General features: G+C 36.4%; 1 protein-coding gene across 4 annotated transcripts in view; it reads right to left on the bottom strand.

The window, feature by feature from the left end:
• The window catches only part of CATSPERD (cation channel sperm associated auxiliary subunit delta), a 100,342-nt gene extending 79,718 nt beyond the window's left edge, over positions 1-20,624 (bottom strand). For all 4 annotated transcript variants that reach the window (XM_074308675.1, XM_074308685.1, XM_074308695.1 and 1 more), the window contains exons 1-3: positions 20,232-20,624; positions 14,793-14,847; positions 11,980-12,056 (exon numbers count right to left, since the gene is read on the bottom strand). In XM_074308675.1, coding sequence (XP_074164776.1) covers positions 11,980-12,056; positions 14,793-14,847; positions 20,232-20,332 — 233 coding nt within the window. In that variant the 5' untranslated portion in view covers positions 20,333-20,624. The remainder of the gene's footprint in view (positions 1-11,979; positions 12,057-14,792; positions 14,848-20,231) is intronic.
• Positions 20,625-20,709: the final 85 nt, after the last annotated feature.

Below are 20,709 nucleotides of genomic sequence, written 5' to 3'. Positions count from 1 at the left end.
TCTGGGAAAACCAGGGAAGAGGATATTAATCACAGCAAATCAGCAACTAAGACCCTGAGTTCTGGCTCAGTAGAGGAGCAAATCAGTGGGGTAGCTTCCAGTCTCAGCTGGGAAACCAGGCTGTTCCCTGAGCTTTGCAAAGACAAGTGGCCCAGGTGCTCAAAGCCAAGATTCAGAGATGCAGAGGAAGGTTGGCACAGTGCTCCCTTTAAACACAGGAGCAGAGATCAACCTTAAAAATAAAAAAGAAAATAGCAAAAGAAAAGGAAGGAAAATGAGAAGAAATAGAAAAGAAAATTGACCACACAAAGCTGACAGAGCAGACCAAAACACAAACTCAGATGAGGACAGAATATCCACAGAAGAAATCTCAAAGAATGATATAAATAGGTCTCAAGCCCTAAGAGGGAATGGAAATGCTCATAAAAGACTTTAAATGGCAAATAAGAGAAGTGAAAGAAAAAATGAGAAAGGAAATGAGAGGTATGCATGAGTCAACAGTTTGGAAAAAGAAAGAAAAAAACTGAAGGAAAAAAAAGGTTTTACTGAAGAAACAGCAAAATAAACCAAATGAAAAAGAGATACAAAAGATAACTGAAGAAAATCACAGAACAGGGGAAATGGAAGCTAATGATTTAATGAGACAGCAAGACAACCTAAAAAGAATGAAAAAAAAAATGGAAAAAAATGTGAAATACCTCATTGGCAAAACAGCTGATTTTGAAAACAGATCCAGAAGAAACAACTTAAAAATTATTGACCTATCTGAAGACCATGGCTAAAAAAAAAAGATTAGGAAAACTGCCTTAATATTCTAGAAACAGAAAGGGAAATACTCATTTAAAGAATCCCATTGATCTCTTATTGGAAAGAGATCCATAAGGAAAACACCAAGGAATATTGTTGTGAAAATACAAAAATAATTCAAGGATCAACAGTCGGGATTACCTAGAATCTAGCAGCTTCTACAATAAAGGACCGAAGGGCCTGAAAAAAAAAAAAAAAGAGAGAGAGAGAGAATTGTGAGGAACTAGAATTGGTCTAGAATTGTGACAAGTGTCATGTGTGTAAGTGAACTAGAATTTTGACAACCTACCTCTCTGATATTTAATTGTTAACTAGAATTGTGATGTTTTACCTTGTTGACTTCCCACCTCAGTGTTGACATCCTACCTACCTCATTGGCATCCACCCTCTTTGGCTTATTATCAACTTGAGTATGACTTTAATGAATGGGTTGAACACTCAGACCACTGTTGAGCCTAGTTCTCATTGTCATACTTCTGTTTACTGATCTGCTGCTTTGTACCTCCTTGGGCATAACACTCTTGTCATCTCATGGATCAAATGAACTATAGGTGGTGCTAAAAGTTTAGCTGAACGAGATGTGCGGTTCCCGAAAAACAAGAGAAGGAAATTGTAAGGGTCTTTTAAATGGGCAGGCACAGCGCAACAGGAGATTTGAGTGGCCCAGAAGTAATCTCCGGATTTAGGACTGCCCTGTGGGTGGGCTCATGGACATATTGAGATAGCTTCGTAATGGGTACGTAATGGATAGCTCTCTCATTGGTTGGCTGTGTGTGTGACCTCACAGGCCCTTTATAAGCCCACTGCTTGCAGCCAGTCGCTCTCTTTAACCTGGCTCCCTAGCCTGGGGTAGTTGAGCCAAGCTGATGGATAGCCGAGAGGTAAGGAGTTTGGTAGTGAACAGGTGGGTCTTCAGACCAGGTATTCACTAGGGAGTTAACAAGTCAGGGTATTAAGTCAGGGCATTATGTGAGTAGGTATAATAAAGGCTTTTAAGATTACAGATGGCTGTCCTTGAGTGCGCTACAGGTTATTAAACTATAGATTCAAGAAATCATGGCCAGAGACCTTTGAAGGCCTCAGAGGAGGTGAGCTGGGTATCGTTGACACTGCAAAGGTCAATGGATCAAAGGTACTCAATTGGGCCTAGGACAGACTGGTAATAGTAACTGCCAGGAGGGCATGTTATATCAGATGATCACCTAAATAAGCTCAAGGGCTCTCTTGAGACTATGGGAGCTATATCTTTTGATTCTAGGACTGATGAACATGAGTTCACATTGAGCACAAGCAAGAAAGAATAACTAATGGTGGAGTTGTGAAAGAATCCAGCCATTCTGGAGAGCAATTTGGAACTATGCCCAAAAAGTTATCAAACTGTGCATACCCTTTGACCCAGCCGTACTACTACTGGGCTTATATCCCAAAGAAATACTGAGGAGGGGAAAGTATGAGCCAAAATGTTTGTGGCAGCTCTTTTTGTTGTAGCTAGAAACTGGAAGATGAATGGATGTCCATCAATTGGAGAATGGTTGGGTAAATTATGGTATATGAAGGTTATGGAATATTATTGCTCTGTAAGAAATGACCAGCAGGATGAATACAGAGAGGCTTGGAGAGACTTACATGAACTGATGCTGAGTGAAATGAGCAGAACCAGAAGATCGCTGTACACTTCAATGCTGTATGAAGATGTATTCTGATAGAAGTGGATATCTTCAACATAAAGAAGCTCCAACTTACTTCAGTTGATCAATGATGGACAGAAATAACTACACCCAGAGATGGAACACTGGGAAGTGAATGTAAATTGTTAGCACTACTGTCTATCTACCCAGGTTACTTATACCTTCGGAATATAATACTTAATGTGCAACAAGAAAATGGTATTTACACACATATATTGTATCTAGGTTATATTGTAACACATGTAAAATGTATGGGATTGCCTGTCGTCGGGGGGAGGGAATGGGGGGGATAATTTGGAAAAAATGAATACAAGAGATAATGTTATAAAAAAAATTGCTCATGCATATATATTGTGGAGAAAAAAATTCTAAAAAAAAAAAAAGAACAACTAAACAATGAAAAATCAAAAGTGAATTATAAAGTTACAAAAATCAATAGGAATCAAATGAAGAGATATGACAAAACATTTCCAACCTATCCCTTCATGGAATAGGAAGATCATCAGGAATTTAAAATTGCACATGTTTTCCAACTTTTTCAGTGGACTGAAAATCAGTTATACTTATTTTTTTCCTTTCTTAAACAATACCATTTGTTATATAGGATTGTTTGTAGAAAGAGGAAGATACTTAGATAATTATAATGCAAGAAACTGAAGATAAAATTTTTTTTAAAATTATAAAGAATATTCTGCTCTCCTCTGTGAAATTATAAATTGAAACTCCATTTTATTTTGCATTTTAAAAAATAAGGATTGGACAATTTACTATGTTTTAATGATCAATCCACTAAATATTGGTTGGTCCCCTCATTATTGTGAGTTTGAGCTCCCTTAAACCTGTAACTCAAATAAATGAATTTGCCCACTATGGAGTTATAAATGTTTGTCTACCACAAAACTTTCCAGGGGATGTTAGTCATCTATGTGTTTTTTCCTGTCTCTGACTTATCAAAAGGTTATGGAGATCTCTTCTCTGAGTCAAGCCAAGAATAGCATGGCATCTTCCATCTCTGTTGTAAATGTAATTTACTTTTCTAAGCTGTTTTTGTACATAACAAATAACCTACTGCTTGTTCAACCACATAAAAGTGAAGCTTTGTCAGATGAGTCCTAAGGTGTTCTGGATCGATTTTGTTGGTATTGGCTAGCCATACTAACACAATGATTATGTTCAGAACTTTCTCTTTATCATGGTTTTTATTTGTGACACCTCACTAATCTGGATTACACTTTTCCACAAACATATGCAATCTCCAAGGCTCAAATTTTGAATACCATCGTATTTGGACTCAGATGTAGAATATATGTCTGACTCCTGAAAATGTTTCATTCTTTCCCTCCGGTATAAGTCTCTATTATGTGAGCTCTTCAGCCCATAGCCATCACTTCTCTCTACCAGGTCACATCTGGTTGAGCCATCTCCTACTAGTCCCATAGCTCTTCCAACTTGGCCAATGGGGTGGTCTCTGATATGGCTGAAGAGGTCTGCCTCCACAAAATGCTCCTGAATCTGGAATTAATTTTTTTTTTAACTATTCAACTATTTAAAGCCCCCAGAGGCATGTTTAACTTTAGTAAGTCAAAACAATTTTCCAACTCAAAGAAGTTTATATCTTATGAAAGGATCACAGTACATGGACCCATTTTAGATCCTCTACTGATGAATTTTCACTGGCTGTCCTTCAAGCCTATCATCTCTCCTCCTAGTTTCCCTGACTCCTTTCAAGTCTCAGCTATAATCTCATTATCCCTAACAAGTCTTTCCTGGTACTTCCTAATGTTAATGCTTTTGCTTTTAAGATTATACCCAATTTATTTTTGCATATACATAGTAGTTTACATGATGCTCCTCTAATTATATTGTGAACTCTTTGATGTTAGGAACAACTATTGTCTTTCTTTGTATCCTGACTACTTAGCACATAAGAGGCATTTAATAAATGCTTGTTATTGACTTGATGTCTTTGGAATTCTATCAAACATTCAAAGAATAAATAATTTCAGTATTACATAAACTATTTGCAAAAATAGGAGAGATCCCAGAAAATTCTATGATGTAAATATGGTACAGATATTTAAAGCAGAGAATGAAAAATTAATTAAAGAAAAGTAAAGACTAATATTCCTCATAAAAATCAATGCAGATTTCTGGGTCACTTAAGCATTAAGATGGTGGCCTAGATATTTTCTTTGATCTCCAATCTTTCCAAAACAGAAATCTTGCCAAAGATAAGAGTAACTATAGCTGTTTCCATAGTCTACGATGCCCAGAGTTCAAAGTATACTAAATCATAGCGATTGCCCATAAAACCCTAGAGCAGTAAAAAGCATCCCCTCTGGGAACCCAATAGGGCAAATGGCTAGGTGAACTGGGTGAAGCACCTCATAGGGGGCATTATATTTAAAAATATGAGAAGCAGAAATAGTTACAGAGAAATGGCAGAGAAAAGGCAGGTACTTGCTGGAGTTCTTCCCCTCTCCCCCTCCAATCCTTTTTATTACTCCTCTAAAACAAATTCTATCATAGGACCTACAAAACTGTGGAGTGGGAAGCAGGGGAGGGCTCTGGGATGCTGGCAGAGTATGTCAGAGGACTACCAAGTTTTTTTCTAAATTAATCCGTTAACAAGATAAGCCTCAGGGCAAACACAGGGTGATAAAAAAAAAAACAAGAGTTAGGGCAGAACAATGATCCCTCTGGGATCATCAGCAAGAAAGCAGGACTGAGCTTTGGCCCCAGTGTGAAGTCTAGCTCCATTGAAACTACAAAGAACCAGCTGAGTTGAGAGGTAGCCTTGGCCCAGCCACCAACACTTTACCTCCCTGACAGTACAGGGAGACTGAGGAAACCCCTGCAGAGAAGTGCTGCCCAGAAAGGGAAGCAGCACTTGGCTAGGTGATGTAATATAGTTTCTAGGGGGAACAGCAATGACCTTAGGGGGCTTCTGTTCTAACAATAAGTCAGTAATTCTAAGTCCTCTGGCTTTGGAGTCTGGCCCAGGGGACTCCCAGGCAGTCTGTCTGATTCTGAAGTCTTCTGGCCTCAGAATAGCTCCACATATGAAACTCCTGAGACAATAGTGAATAAATAGATCACTCCTCAGTTCATTGCTGATTGTCAGACCATCTGTTGGTCAGTGAGAACATTCCAAAGACCTCTTCTTGATCCTACCTCTGTGCCAAAAAATCTATAACTTGAAGAACTAGAGAAATGTGTCTCCCTACTTCTGTTTCTTGGCTAAATTCTCTTGGAATTTAGACAGCTTGTAATGACATTACAATTACAATAAATTTTGCTCCTTGACTAGGAAATGGGTTCAAGCCTGCAAATTCTTGTGAGATACTTTGCAACATCGGTGTGTGACCTCAATATTTTGGGGTTCCCTTTCCCAACCTCAACATAGGGAACACAGAAGCAGTACAGCAGGATGCTGCTGGCTGGGAGAACTTCCAGGTGGGGGAGAACTGAAGGGGAACCTGAATCTCACCCCTAGAGCTATACTAACAAGCTATTAAAAAGAAAAAAACAAAACAAAACAAAAAAAAAAAAACAGCAAAGGAGAAAAGACCCCAACCCTAGAAAGTTAGTATGACAACAGGGAAGACTAGGGTTCATCTTCAGAGGGCACTGAGGTTTTAAAAAAACTCTCCAACCCCAAGGAATAACATTAAATAGTTACCTGACGAAAAAGAATTTATAGATGAACTCAAACAAGACTTTACAAAATCAAATGAGAGAGACTAATGAAAATCTGAAAAGAAAAACAAGATTATGAAAAGGCAATCAATCAAGAAAAGGAAATCCGGAATATTAGAGAAGAAAATGACTCTGAAAATTAGAATTGCGTAAGGAGAAGCAGCCAGCAAAATAATAATAAGAAACCAAGATTAATAAAACAAAAAAACAAAGAATAACAAAATAAAGAGAATGTGAGATATTGGTTAAGAAAACAGATGTCTAGATTAATGGGAATAAAATAAAAAGGGAGGCATAGGTAAAGGCACAGTAGAAGAGTTAGTAGGGATAGGAAACAAGAAATATATACAAACAATATAATATGATCAGGCATAGAACTTATTAGGAAAAAACCTAGGCCTTATAATCATTGATTTCAGACAAAAAACTTTAAACAGTTCAAACAGCAACTTTAAACAATTTTAAAAATCAAGACAGACAGGTAGAGGAAAAACTGGTAAGAGAAATGAGAGTGATCCAAGAAAATCATAGGGGAAAAAGAGTCAACAACTTGGTAAAGGAAGAGTCAACAACTTGGTAAAGGAAGCACAAAAAGAAAATACTGAAGAAAAAAAAAAAAAAAAAACTATTCTTTTCCCTTCTTTCTTTTCCCTCATCTCCCCAAAGAAGATACAATTAAATACGGATATATGTATATATACATATACACACATACATATATGCACATATATACACATGAACCTTCATATACAACTTTGTAAGGCCATACTACACTTGTTTGTCTTCTGTTTCTCTGAAGGTGCATAACATCATCCTTCATAAGTTCAAGTCTTTTGGTATTTTTTTAAAACCACCAACTCATCATTTCCTACATCACAGCAATATTCCATTTTTGATGTATTTTATTTGTTTTAATAATATTATATTATTACTATTTTATTATTAATTTATATTAATAAAATATTAATATTGACCTAGTTTCCCTAATTTTTAAAGTTAAATCTATTTTAGCTTTAACTTTGAAAACAATGATTACTAACCCTGTTCTTTTCTAACAAGTTCTACTTCTAATTGTTTTATTTGTGTGTATTATTTTTTTTATCCCTAATGATTCCTCTGCTTTACTTCTATCTGCTACCTTCCTTTACTACTTAACCTATCCCCCATACCTCTTATCTTTTGTCACCAATCTTCTCTCCATCTACATACATATATTTAATTCATTCCCTATGTGAACAGTACTCCAGAACTACTAGCCCTCCTCCTCCATCTAATTCCTCAGTGTCACTTCTTGCCCTCAAACCTCATTCATATAACAAATTTTTTTTTTAATCTTTTCCTACAAAGTTTTGCTTTTTAGAATCACATCATACTCAACTCTATCCCAAATTTTCTTTGAAGTACCCAATTACTAATGGCGATTTCAGACATAAGGTTTACATTTCCACATATAAAACAGTTTGTCTTTATTGAGTTTCTTGAAATTAGTCTTTGATATTTGCCTAAATTTCTCTTGGATTTTGTATGTCAAATTTTCTTGCCAAAAACAAAACCCAGCAATTCATTGAATATTTTTTTCATTCAGGATTATGTTTACTTTGCTGGATATGTTTTCAGCTGCCAGCCTAGTTCTTTTGCTATTTGATAATATAGTATTACAAGATCTGTGGTCTTTTAATGTAACCACTGCTAAATCCTGGATATAGGATGCTCATTGTGGTGCTGCTATATTTGAATTGTTTCTTGATGCTCATCAAATTTTCTTCTTGATCTGGGGATTTTGTAATTTTTGTAATTTGGCAATGATGTTCTTGTATGTGTACCACTTAGGGTATTTTTCAGGAGGTCATTGGTGTTGTTTTTTTTTTTTTAATTTCTACTAATGGGTACAAAACAAGAATTGTTGTGAAGCTTTTTTTTTTTTTTTAATTGTAGCTTTCAGTAGTTCAATTATTGTTTTCTTTTCTTGCCCTGTTCTCCAGCTCTGTTGTTTTTCCTATGAGATTTCACATTTCCCCCCCATTTTTTCATTCTTTACATTTTGTTTTATTATTTTTTGATCTCCATAATTTCACTGGCTTCCCCTTGATCAATTCTAACTTTCAAGGATTCATTTTCTTCTTCAAGGCTTTGGAATTCCTTTCCTAGTTGATTTTCTTTTCATAATCTTGTTTTTCTTGGATATTTTTAGAAGTTTTTCCTCATTCTTTCTCATTTAATATTTAAAATCTTTTTTTGAGTTCTTCTATGAATTTTTTGAATAGGTGACTAACTTTGGAGTAGGAAAAGCTTTTTTTTTTTTTAAACTTCAGTATCCTCCTCTGAAGAAGATATTCCCATAGAAACTTTTTGTGGTTGGATTCTTCTTTGCCTGCTCATTTTTTTAATAGGCATATTTATTTGTAATACACATTACTTTATAAATCATGTTGGGAGAGAAAAAAGAAGTGAACAAGGCATGTGTTGATTTACATTCAGTTCCCGTAGTTCTTTTTCTGGATGCAGATGGCATTTTCTGTCCAAAGTCTATTGGGATTATTTTGGAAAAATAAGAGCTTTTTAGGGTAATCATCTCTTATCCTGGAGTGAGGGTGAGAGATAGTTCCTCTGGCTTCAGGTTCTCCCCTCTGGTCCGGAACTCCAAGAACTTCACCTTCTTTAAGTACCCACAACCAGTAGTATCTCTGTACCATTGCTTCTGCATTCATAAGTCAGATGCTGATTCCTTTTGACATATAATAGATATTTAATAAATGTTTATTCTCTTAGAGCTACAAAATACTTCAATGATCATCTAGTGTGGCATCCTTATTTTACTGATGAAAACTGAGGTTTGGGAAGGTTAAATGACATATCTGAGGTCATACAAGGAATGAAGACCAGAGGCATTATTTAAACCCAGGTTTTTGGATTACAATGCTAGTGCTCTTCTACTGGATAATGATATCTCAACAATTTTTAAAAATTAACTCTTCACCTGTTCATCTTTTTCATTTAAAAATTTTGTTTATTCTATTTTTCATCAAATAAATTTATATTTTTGGTTTACAATTTTTTTTTTAATTTGTTGACTTTCTAGGTGTTTTAAATTATATTTATAATGCATTTTTTCTTTCTTGATGAAAATGTTTAGAATTTCCCCTAAGGATTGCTTTGATTAAATTTTAAAAATTTTGATTGTTGTCTCATCATTTTTTTTGATAAAAATTTTTTGTTTCTGTGATTAATTATCTGACCAATACATTTTTTTTTCCCCTGAGGCTGGGATTAAGTGACTAGTGGAGGATCAGATTTGAACTTGGGTTCTCCTGAATTCAAGGCTGGTGCTCTATCTACTGCGCCACCTAGCTGCCTCCTAACCAATACATTATTTAGGATTATATTATTTAGTATCAAAATTTCAGTCTTTTCTTCAAAGGCCCTTTATTAAACATAATTTTTATTACATTGTGGATAGTAAGAGTATCTACTCTACTGTTGGCAGTAAAATTTTTCTAATATTTCTTCTTTTTTGCCATTTGTTCATGAGTTTTAGGCCCTTCTGTTCCTATTCAGTAATCTATCATATTTCTATAATTCTGTTTAGATCCTGAACTTTATCGTTTATATATATAAATCTGAAAAGAACACAAAGTTCTTTAGTATTATAGTTTTGTGGTGTATTTCTCCCTTTAGTTCAATAAGCTTTTCCTTTAACTATCTAGATGCTATTCTATTCATTACATGCGTGTATATATACACACACATTTATCACTTAATATCATTTTATTATCTATAATAATGCTAAGTATAATAAGAGATTCCTTCTTGTCTTTTAATCATTTCTATTTTTACTATTGCCCTGTTCAAGATCATGATTACTGATAAGGTCGAAAAAAGAGATAGTTCAAGATAAAAATAATTAACAGGAAATTTTGTCTGAGGAGAGATTAAAGGAGATAATTTGAGATTTAGAGAAATTCCTGTCTTATTTACAAAAGAGCTGATACCTTTTCAGTGGTCTGTCACTCATACAGTTAATGAAAAAGGAACACTCGGCTATGAAAGCTTCAATCTATGATATCCCTGAATTCTTTTGCCTAAAATTAAAGTTTGAGTTTCTGATACCGAATTGTACTTCAGAAGTGTGAAACAATACATCTGATATTACTTTTCCTCCTGGGTCAAAGATCACACACTGTCTATTCTAGTGATTAAAACAGCAATTTTCCAAACCATTCTAAACATAAACACTGTTTTATAAGTACTCATAGGGGGTTGGGAAATCAAGCCCACCTGTGGAAGTAGAAAATCCACGAGATAAGAAAAGAGGAGTTCCAACTCTCCAAAGACGATCCTAGCAGTTTTACAAGTATAAAACTCCACTCTATAACACTCTAACTGCAAGGTCTTATCCTTGTAAGGTTTCTTAGAAATTAACTGAACTGTATTTTAAAAATTTTCCTGAATATTATAGTCACCACAATTCCTTTTTGCCTTGGGCCATAAAGCCTACTCCAGTCTTTTGAAATGAAGATACAGGAGTTTTGAATGGATTAATAGGCAGTGCTGATGATATTATTACCCTTCCTTTTCCTCCTCCTCCTTCTTCCTAGGCCCACGTTGGTGGGGCTGAGTGGAAAATTCCCCAAAGGCTGATTGAAAATCCAACCCAAGCTTTGCACATAAAAAGATGACACGGATTCCTTTGCACCTCTTCTCTATGGAAGAGTAATCAATAAATTCCTTAAGACCATAATACACAAGGTAAACCAACAAAACACTAAGAATTTCTCCAACTGAAGTCCATGTGGTTCTTTTATTTCCCTCCTTAGCTTCAGCCACTGGTTTGAACTTTTCCTGTTTTAACTGTAGTAACCTAGCTTTTTCTTCTTTCTCTATCTCAATCTACAGTTTAACCTGCAATGCTAACAACTCTTTTTTAATTGTTTGCTGTTCTATTTTTAACTCAACTTCTAGTTGTCGAATTTTATACTCTATACTATCATACATACACATTAGCTTTAGGTTGCTCCCTCTCTGAGCTATATTTAATGGGTGTGGGGATAGCCTTCTCAGAGCTTGATTGAAAGCTTCCTGCTGTTCTTCAGTGGTGATCTTTGTTAAAAAGATGTTCCATCTGGCTCTTTAACCTATTTATATAAGCATTATGTTCAGCTGTATCCTTGAGCCCAATCCCAGAGTTACCTGGGTCCATATTGCCTGCCTTCCCTCCTAAGTGGCGTTTCTACCAGATCTTTCAGAATCTTAATTCTGAATATTAAATATTTTCAAAACCTGATAATTCCCGATGCCCCACGTTGGGTGTCATTTGTAACATGCTCTCCTGGCAGTTACAATTACTAGTCTGTCCTAGGCCCAGTAGAGTACCTTTGACCACTGACCTGTGCAGTGTCAACTCTACCCAGCTCACCTCCTCTTGAGGCCTTCAAAGGTCTCTGGCCATGATTTCTTGAATCTATAGTTTAAGGACAGCCACATGTAATCTTAAAAGCCTTTATTATACCTACTCACATAATGCCCTGACCTGGTGGTTAATTTTAATGCCCATTGAGCTCATTGAAACCCTTGAGCAGCACTTTTATGGATGTGACACCATCTACAATCTAATATTTGAAATGAATGCCATATTACCAATATTTACTCCATATTGTATTGTATTATTCTATATTGCATATATCATCTGTTTATTGTCATACTTATATTTGCTATTATCTTTAAGTGCTTTACTTGAATACAACATTTTAATCCCCCAAAAAAGTATTGATGTATAACAGTTTCTTACCCCATATACAGAGCCATCTTTTGATTACATGGATGCTTAACAATTTGTGGGTCTTTATATGCATAATATAGGACTTCCTAGGGAGAAAACCATGGAGTCATATTGTTAACTTGAACAAAATAATTCCTTCATATAGATATGGCCACAATAATAAAATTGAAGACAGATGTGACAAGTCTAATACAAATTAGATAATTGATTATTCAAGATAGCTTCATTTTAGAACATTATCTATAAATTTAAATTTTTACTCGTTTATTCAGGATTTATATCCCTATTTATAAAATTTTATGAGGCAGCTCTGCCAGTCAACTTAAAAAACCATCTTCTTAACACAAGCTGTCTACTTTATGGAAGTCCAAGATAATGATGAAAATTCTAACAACTCCTTTGGAGTAGGGATTCTTAACCTTTTGTATGTCACGGATTCCTTTAGCAATCAATCTAGGGAAGATGATGGCCCCCTCCTCAGAGTCATGTTTTAAAATAAGTGAAAGAAATACTAAATTAGTGATTATTAAAAAAGAGGTCATTTTTTTTCCTCATTCAAATTCATAGAGCTCCTGAAATCTGTGGGTCATTCACATTCTTCATTTTGCTTAAAGTTTTCTTTTTTTTTTTTTTTTAAATCCTTTGCAAAAGGTTTCTTTGTCAAACTTCTCTAATCTTTTAGAAATTGCCTATAATTTTATTGGGGGGGGGGAAGAGATAGAATAGGTATGGAGAACTGGACAAGTTGGTCTAGACTTGTGATTTCATCAAGTATAGAGAGCTCCCAGTATAGGAATTCTCTCCATTAATGTGGCCTGACATATGAGCAATTTGCCTGTAGTTCATTACTTTAAAGGTTTACTGGAAGGCCCTGAGATGTTAAGAGCCTAACTCACATATCTCAGAACTTAATTTATAGATGTAATAATTTAAGTATATTATTACATCCTTACACTGTCTGCCCTCACAAGAAAAATTTGTAGTAACTTCTAAATGTTTTGACAAAGGTACTAAAAGGCAGATAATTCGAAGCTCAAGTGTTTGAAGATCAGTAGGGTGATCTAGTAGAACAAGCACCAGTATAGGCATTCCCTCTAAGACAAGAGCCCTCACATGTAGTCATTTGGCCTTTCTTGAATATATCTAGAAAGAAGCAATTCTATTACTACCCTACTTTTCAGAATCATGGAATTGCAGGATTTTGGACAGTTCTAATTGCTATGAAGTGTTTTCCTTATCTCAAGCTGAAATCTACCCCATTTAACTTCTCTCATGGCTTCTAATCCTGTGCCCTGGAGCCAACCTGATCAATTCTCATCTCCTTCTCACATGAATGCCCTTCATATACTTGAATAGTTACATTTTCTTTCTTTCTTTCTTTTTGCTGATGCAATGGGGTTTAAGTGACTTGTCCAGGGTCACTATAGTTAGAAAGTGTTAAGTATCTGAGGTCAAATTTGAACTCAGGTCCTCCTGACCTCAGGGCTGGTGCTCTATCCACTGTACCACCTAGCTGCCCCGAATAGTTACATTTTCACATAGTCTTCTATGGGTTAAATTCCCTTATTCCATCAACTGATACTCAAATAATGTGGTTTCAAGCCCTCTTCCAATCCTGATTTCCCTTTAGGTATCAATAGGATCAGGATAGAGACTGGAACTGTGTTTTAATTGGTCTATATAACTCCTAGGGAAGGAAATGCCCCCTGTCCAATGCAGGTCAGCATCTTCTCTGAATTTCCTAGAACCCTAAAGGGGTTCAGGGCCTTGCCCAGGATCACAAAACCTCGATGAATCAGAGCTAGGCTTTGAGGCCAGCTCTCTGAGGTTCATGTTTTCTCAACTTGTCAATATACATCCCCAAATCATAGAATTAAACACAATACTCCAGGTATGGTCTGACAGGAGTGTAGTGTATTAGGGATGTCATTTCTGTATGTTCTGTATGCTTGGCTTCTCCTAATGCTACCTAGGAGGACACTGTTTTTGCTTCCAGGTCATACTGACCCACTCAGGACATTCCCCAAACTTTTCCATATGAAAAAAGCATCTATAACAAATTAAAATTCTAGTCAATAGAAAATATATTCAACTTACAAAAATTAATACCCAAATTTTAGAAAGATCTCTATTATGCAATATGAAATACTTTCCTTCCCTCTCTTTCCCTCCTTTCCCCCTCATTATTCCTTATGAATCAGTTGCAGTTTTTTCTATTTGGGCATTGTGCAATGCAATTCAATTCAAGTCTAAAACATCTACTACATGTGAAGTAAATTCTTTAAGTTAAGGACAGCTAAATGGTGCTTAAAGAATTAGGTCTGGAGTCAGGAAGATCTGAATTCAAATTCAGCCTTAGACACTTACTATATGTTCCTCAGCAAATCACTTAACTTCTGTTTCCTCAGCTATAAAATGGGAATGATAAAAAGCATCTGGTTCTCAAGAGTTCTTGGTGAGGATCAAATCAGAGAATATTTTAAAAGTATTTAGCACAGTGCCTAGCACATAATAGGTACTTAACGGGTCTTTTTAAAAAATCTCCTTCTTTTAACCTATTATGAAATGATATTGTAAAGAAGCCCTTGACTCTAGTCAAAAGTCCTGTTTCTGTCACTTGGAATATAAATGAGCAAATGGCAACTTGATTTTCATTCTCCTCGTGCTTAAATTAGATGAGGGGCATCCTACCTAATGGAAACTGTAAAATGCAATACAAATATAAAATATGATTATCACTACCACCACCACCATTATTAACTCTATACTTATGCTGACAAAAATACAAAGAAAAGCACATGAGAAATATTAAACAAACCTACCTCTGTTTTATTATGTTTAATATGTTCACTCTTTCCAGTCTCTATTAATTCATAGCTGTATAAGTGACCAAAAAATAATATAATTAATAAATTAATATTAATTGAACGACTCACTTAATGTTATCTTAGGATGAATAGTATCTGCCTAATCAGAAGAGCACAAACATCTTTTGGTCTTTATGATTCTTCTTCAAGTCATATTAAACAAGTAACCAATCCACAAGCCTTTATCTGGCATCACCAGGCAGCATGCTAAGTCATGGAGCTAAAAATAAAAATGAAACTATCCACTGGGAACCTGGTACTCTGAAGAAATGGAGTGTCAGTGGGACAGAATATGAAAAGAAGGCTCACATGGGTTCTCATTTCTGCTAACTGATGGAAATTTTTTTACAATACCTTCAAAGTGAATTTGTTTTACAAATATCCTCTTTTTATTCCCCTGGAATCTTGGTAATACCTTTTTCCCAATAAGTCCACCACAGTATAGCAAATCCAGGAATTAATTTGAATATTAATAGCTCATAATAACTAGCATTTATAGAGTATTTTAAGGGCTACAAAAACCTTTACAAACATTATCTTACTTTATTTTCAAAACAACACTGGGAGGTGGGGTGTTATCTTCATATTAAAAGGATGAAAACTGAAGTAGGTAGAAGTTAAATGATTTTTTCAGTGTAACAAAGCCAATTAAGTGAGGCAGGATTTAAACAAAAAAATTTTTTTTCCTGATAAGGGGTCCAGAACTCTATTCTATCTAGACCAGATAGGTCTACATATCTGTCTCTAAACAATTCATAGTGGAATATCAATGAATCTTGAGATATAAATTTTATAGAGTTGAGTAGTAAGCAGATAATTTTCATATCACTTAGTTGACAAATGGAAAAGATAATTTAAAAAAATAATACTCAGAGACTGGAGGAACTAACTAGAGAAGTTGGGATTCAGAGATTATTTTGATTGAATAGATTCACAAATTTATATACCTCTAAGACAAGATGGTATTGCTCCTTTGGTGAGTAGACAGTTGCTGACTGGTAATCATTGAAAACATGGACCTTTCTAACATAGCTAGCACAGTGGGCTTTCAAACTTTTTGGTCTCAAGACCTTTTTTACCCTCTTAAAAGTTATTGAGGGCTACCAAAGAGTTTGCATTTATGTGACTTATGTTGATGGTTATTGTTATTAGAAATCAAAATGCCTTAATTTTATGAAAATAATTTTGATTTTATAGACACTCTCTGGGATTCCTACCCAAGTCACACTTTTAAGAATCACTGCCCTAGAGTGAGGGCCTGCCCAGTAAGTTTCTAAAGGTTGATTTTTTTGAAGGTATGGATATTGTATTCCTTAGAATACAGACTCAAAGAATACCTCAAAAAGCAAAATTGTCCAAATGAAAAAGGAGGAACAAAAGCTCATTGAGGAAAATAATTCCTTAAAAACTAGTTGAGCAAATTGAAGCTAATGAATGTATGAGAAAACAAACAATATAACAAAACTAATTATCTCATTGGAAAAAACTGACATGGAAAGTAGATCTGAGAGGTAATTTAAAATTTTTTGGACTACCTGAAAGCCATGATCAAAATAAACAAAAGACTCTAAATATCATCTTTCAAGAAGGAAAACTGTCCTGATAGTCTAGAAGAGAGGGTAAAATAGAAATTGAAAGAATCCACCAATGACCTCCTAAAAGAGAACTTAAGATTCTAAAAACTCCCAGGAATATTACAGCCAAATTCTGGAACTCCCCGGTCAAGGAGAAAATGTTGCCAAGCATTCAGAAAGAAATAAAATTAAGGAGTTAAGAGATGAATGTACTGGGGTAAAGGGAAAAGGAGAGGTGGAATGATGTAAATTATCTGCCATAAAAGAGGCAAGAAAAAGTTTTTACAGTGAAGGAGAAGAGAGAGGAGAGGGAATGAACTAACCTTACTCTCATCAGAATTGACTTAAAGGAAATGCAAATTAAGACTACTCTGAGGTATACTACACACCTCTCAGATTGGCTAAAATGATAGGAAAATATAATGGGAAAACTGGGACACTAATACATTGTTGGTGGAGTTGTAAACTGATTCAACTCAATTTGAGAGCATTTTGGAACTATGCCCAAAGGATTATCAAACTGCACACATCCTTCAATCCAGCAGTTTTTCTACTGGGTTTGTGTCCTACATAAAGAATCATAAAGGAGGAAAAGGGGCCCACATGTGCAAAAATGTTTGTGACAGCCCCTTTTGTAATGGCAAAAAACTGGAAACTGAGTGGATGCCCATCAGTTGGAGAATGGCTGAACAAATTATGGAACATTATTTCTCTTTAAGAAATGATCAGGAGAATGATTTTAGAGAAGCCTGTAGAGACTTGCATAAAGTGATGCTAAGTGAAATGAGCAGAACCAGGAGATCATTGTATATGGCAATATCAATATCATAGGATGATTAATTCTGATGAATGTGACTCTTTCCAAAAATGAGACGACTGATGCCAGTTTCCATGATCTTGTGATGAAGAGAGACATCTACACCCAGAGAGAGGACTGTAGGAACTGAATATGGATCACAACATAACATTTTCACTCTTTTTGTTGTTGCTTGCTTGCATTTTGTTTTCTTGTTTACTTTCCTTTTTGATCTGATTATTCTTGTGTAGCAAGCAAATTGTATAAATATGTTTACACATATTGGATTTAACATATATAACATATTGGATTGCTTGCCATCTAGGGGAAGAGGTGGGGATGGGTGGGAAAGAAGGGGAAAATCTGAAATGCAAGGCTATGCAAGGGTCAGTGTTGAAAAATTGAAACTCCTGCTGACAGCCTAATCTCCCAACTGGAATGTTTCTATATTGGTAACTTCCACTACAAAAAAGTTCACTGATCAAAGTAGATTAGTTAGAATAGTTCTTAATTGCCATTTCCATTTTGAAGTTCTCTCTCTTTCAAAGATCACCCAATAGTCTCTTTTCCTTTGAGATTCATAGCATTTATATCTGCTATCCAATCAAAATTTTGGTAACTTATCTACAGATCTTTTAGTCCTTTTTTTCCTCAATGAGTTTGAGTCCTGTCTTATACTTTTTTCTCTTCCCCAACCCTATATATATGTATATACGTATATGTATATACGTATATACATATACATATATATATGTGTATATATACGTATATACATATACATATATATATGTGTATATATATATATATATATATGTATATATATATATGTATATGTTGTCTCTCAAAAACCCTAACCACAGTATTCCACAATCTACTCATTTCCCAAGAGCTGCTGCTCCACCCCATCTCAGCTACACAAGAGATATCCTAGACCTTATCTACAAATGTACAATCTCCATATTCAAGAATCCTGAAATACTCTTATGTAACCACGATCCTCCCCCTCTATCTTTACTTTTTTAACTACTGTTTATATTCAAGAGTGACCTCCAAATCCCTTGACCTTCACAGTTCTCTCCCAGGTTATCTGCCCTTCACCAGTCACTTTCCTCTTCTCCCCATCTTGACATCTCAGTGAACCAGTTCAACTCTACACCATCATCCCCTTTTGAAAGATTAGGGCCCTTATCATATTGTTGATTATGCCTAGCCAAGCCTCAGCCTCACTCACTATCACAATTTGTAGCCTTCTTTCCTACTGTCCTCCGCTGTTGAACAAAGGTAGAGAAAATCATGCAACTATTCTGATTGAGTTGGTTACAAATTTCTGTGATATGACCTCAATTAGAGACAGTGCTAGGCACATAGTAGGGACTTAACAAATGTTTATTGATTGATTGAAGACAAATTAGAGGCAATCTCTGCTTGAAGGAGTACTAGGAAAGGCTATTTTCAAAAAGTAAGATTTTATCTGAGACAGAGTCTGAAAAGCTAGGAGGCAGAGATAAAAAGGAAGAACATTCCAGACATGAGAGAATCAATGAAAATGCAAAATCAGGAGGTTAAATGTTTTGTGCGAGAACAGCAACAGCAAAGAGGTCAGTGTCACTAGATTGTAGAATAGGTGAAATTTAAGATATACAGATTAGAAAGGAGGAGAGGTAAAAAGTTTTAAACCCAAATAGAGGACTTTATATTTAATCCTGGAGGTACCAGGGAATCACTGGAGTTTGCTGGGTTAGTGACTTAGGTCAGACTGTGCACTGGAAATATCACTCTGGTAGTTAAATGGATAATGGGCTAGAGGGGGACAGCCGGTCAGGGACACTTACCACTAGGTTACATCAATCATTCAGATGTGCTTACACCACAGTTAAGTGAGAACACTCTTTTGTGAAAATCCTAAACTTTCAGCAGCACTAAATTTCCTAAGATGAATCCCTGTTCCTACATGTTCCAAATGATCTTCACTCTTTCAAGTGACCCATGTTTGATGTCAGTTCTTAGCTGAATGCTGAGATTATGTGCAAAACTCAAATTCAAATATGTACAAATAATACTGACATATTGACCAGTGTTTAGTTAGATGCCTTTTAGCAAAGATAGGACTGTCTGTCATTAGGAAATATAGTAAACATTTGCTAAATAACTATCATGTGCTAAGCCCTATGCTGAGAGCTAGCTACAAAGAAAGGCAAAAGGCAGTCTCTGCCATCAAGGAAATTAAAATTTAATGGAGGAGGTAAAAAATAAACATATTGTACAAAGAAGCTATAAAAAGGAAAAATAGATTACAGTTAACAGAGGGAAGGCACTAAAATTAAAAGCAATCAAAGAAACGAGTATCAAGGAGAAGGTGATCAATAGTGTTAAATACTACAGAGAAGTAAAGGAAAAAACCATTGGATTTGTCCATTAAGATATCATTGGAGAAATACTACTAATAAAAAAGAGGTAATTGTAATTTTGGAGAGTTTCAGCCCAACAGGTCACAAGGTCAGACGTCAGACTGACAAGAAAGAAGAGAGAACAAGGAGAGATATGGGGCAATAGCTCATAGGAAAAAACGGATTATCCAACGAGTGAGGTTTTTTTTGAGAATGGGGGAAACAAGGGACATATTTATAGGTAGCAGGGAAGCAGATAGCAAACGAAAAGCAATTGAAGGTAAAAGAGAGCTCGGGAATTGATAGAGAAGCAATCTGTTGAAGATGGAGATGGAGGCGGACAAAAACCGGGCAAGAAAGGGAGCGCCTGGCGTCTGAGGTGACCGCCCGGCGTCCGGGGTAACCACCGTCTGGGGTGACCGCTGGCGTCTAAGGTGACCGCCGGCGTCCGGGGTGACCGCGGTGCGGGGAAGGCGGAACAAAAATCTCTGAATCGGATCCTGCGGACGAATCCCCTCCTCGGGCCCTCCGTCGGTAACCCGAAAAGACCTCAGTAGGGATCTTGGGGAGCCCCTGGTCTCCTCCTCCCCGGGCGGAGCCTCTCCCACATCCGGGGCAGCGGGCTAAGGGCTCCCACCTGCAGACCGGGACATCGTTGTGCTCTAGCGACAGGACCAGCGTCACAACTACCAGCAGGAAAGAAAAGCCCAAAGGGCAAGAAAGGCCAGTCAACGCCATCTCTCTCTGGCGTCTCCAGGATGCAGGAGAATTCCCAGCCGTTGTAGAAAACTCCTACAACATCCGGTCGCGAGCGCCAAGCCGTTGCTAAGAGACGTGAAGGGGTGGAGCGTCCCATCCCCTCCTCCCGCCTTGAAGCCACGCCCACCATGAGGACTCTCTTACGGCCTTCCGGGCAGGAACTGAATTCTAGCCCGACTCCTTCCTCTCCGTCTCCGGAAGATTAGGGCCAGGATGGGTGGGAGGGACAGCTGCGGCGAGCCTCCCTCGATCTGCGCAAGCTCCCAGGCTGCTCTCGGTCCACCTGAGGAGTTAGTTATGGCAGCTAAGTGGGCGGATCCAGTCACATGGCCCGTCGGAGGCGGAAATGACGTGAA

Source organism: Sminthopsis crassicaudata, chromosome 1, assembly GCF_048593235.1.
Source record: "Sminthopsis crassicaudata isolate SCR6 chromosome 1, ASM4859323v1, whole genome shotgun sequence".
NCBI lineage: Eukaryota > Metazoa > Chordata > Mammalia > Dasyuromorphia > Dasyuridae > Sminthopsis > Sminthopsis crassicaudata.
This window is presented reverse-complemented; position numbering and strand designations above follow the sequence as displayed.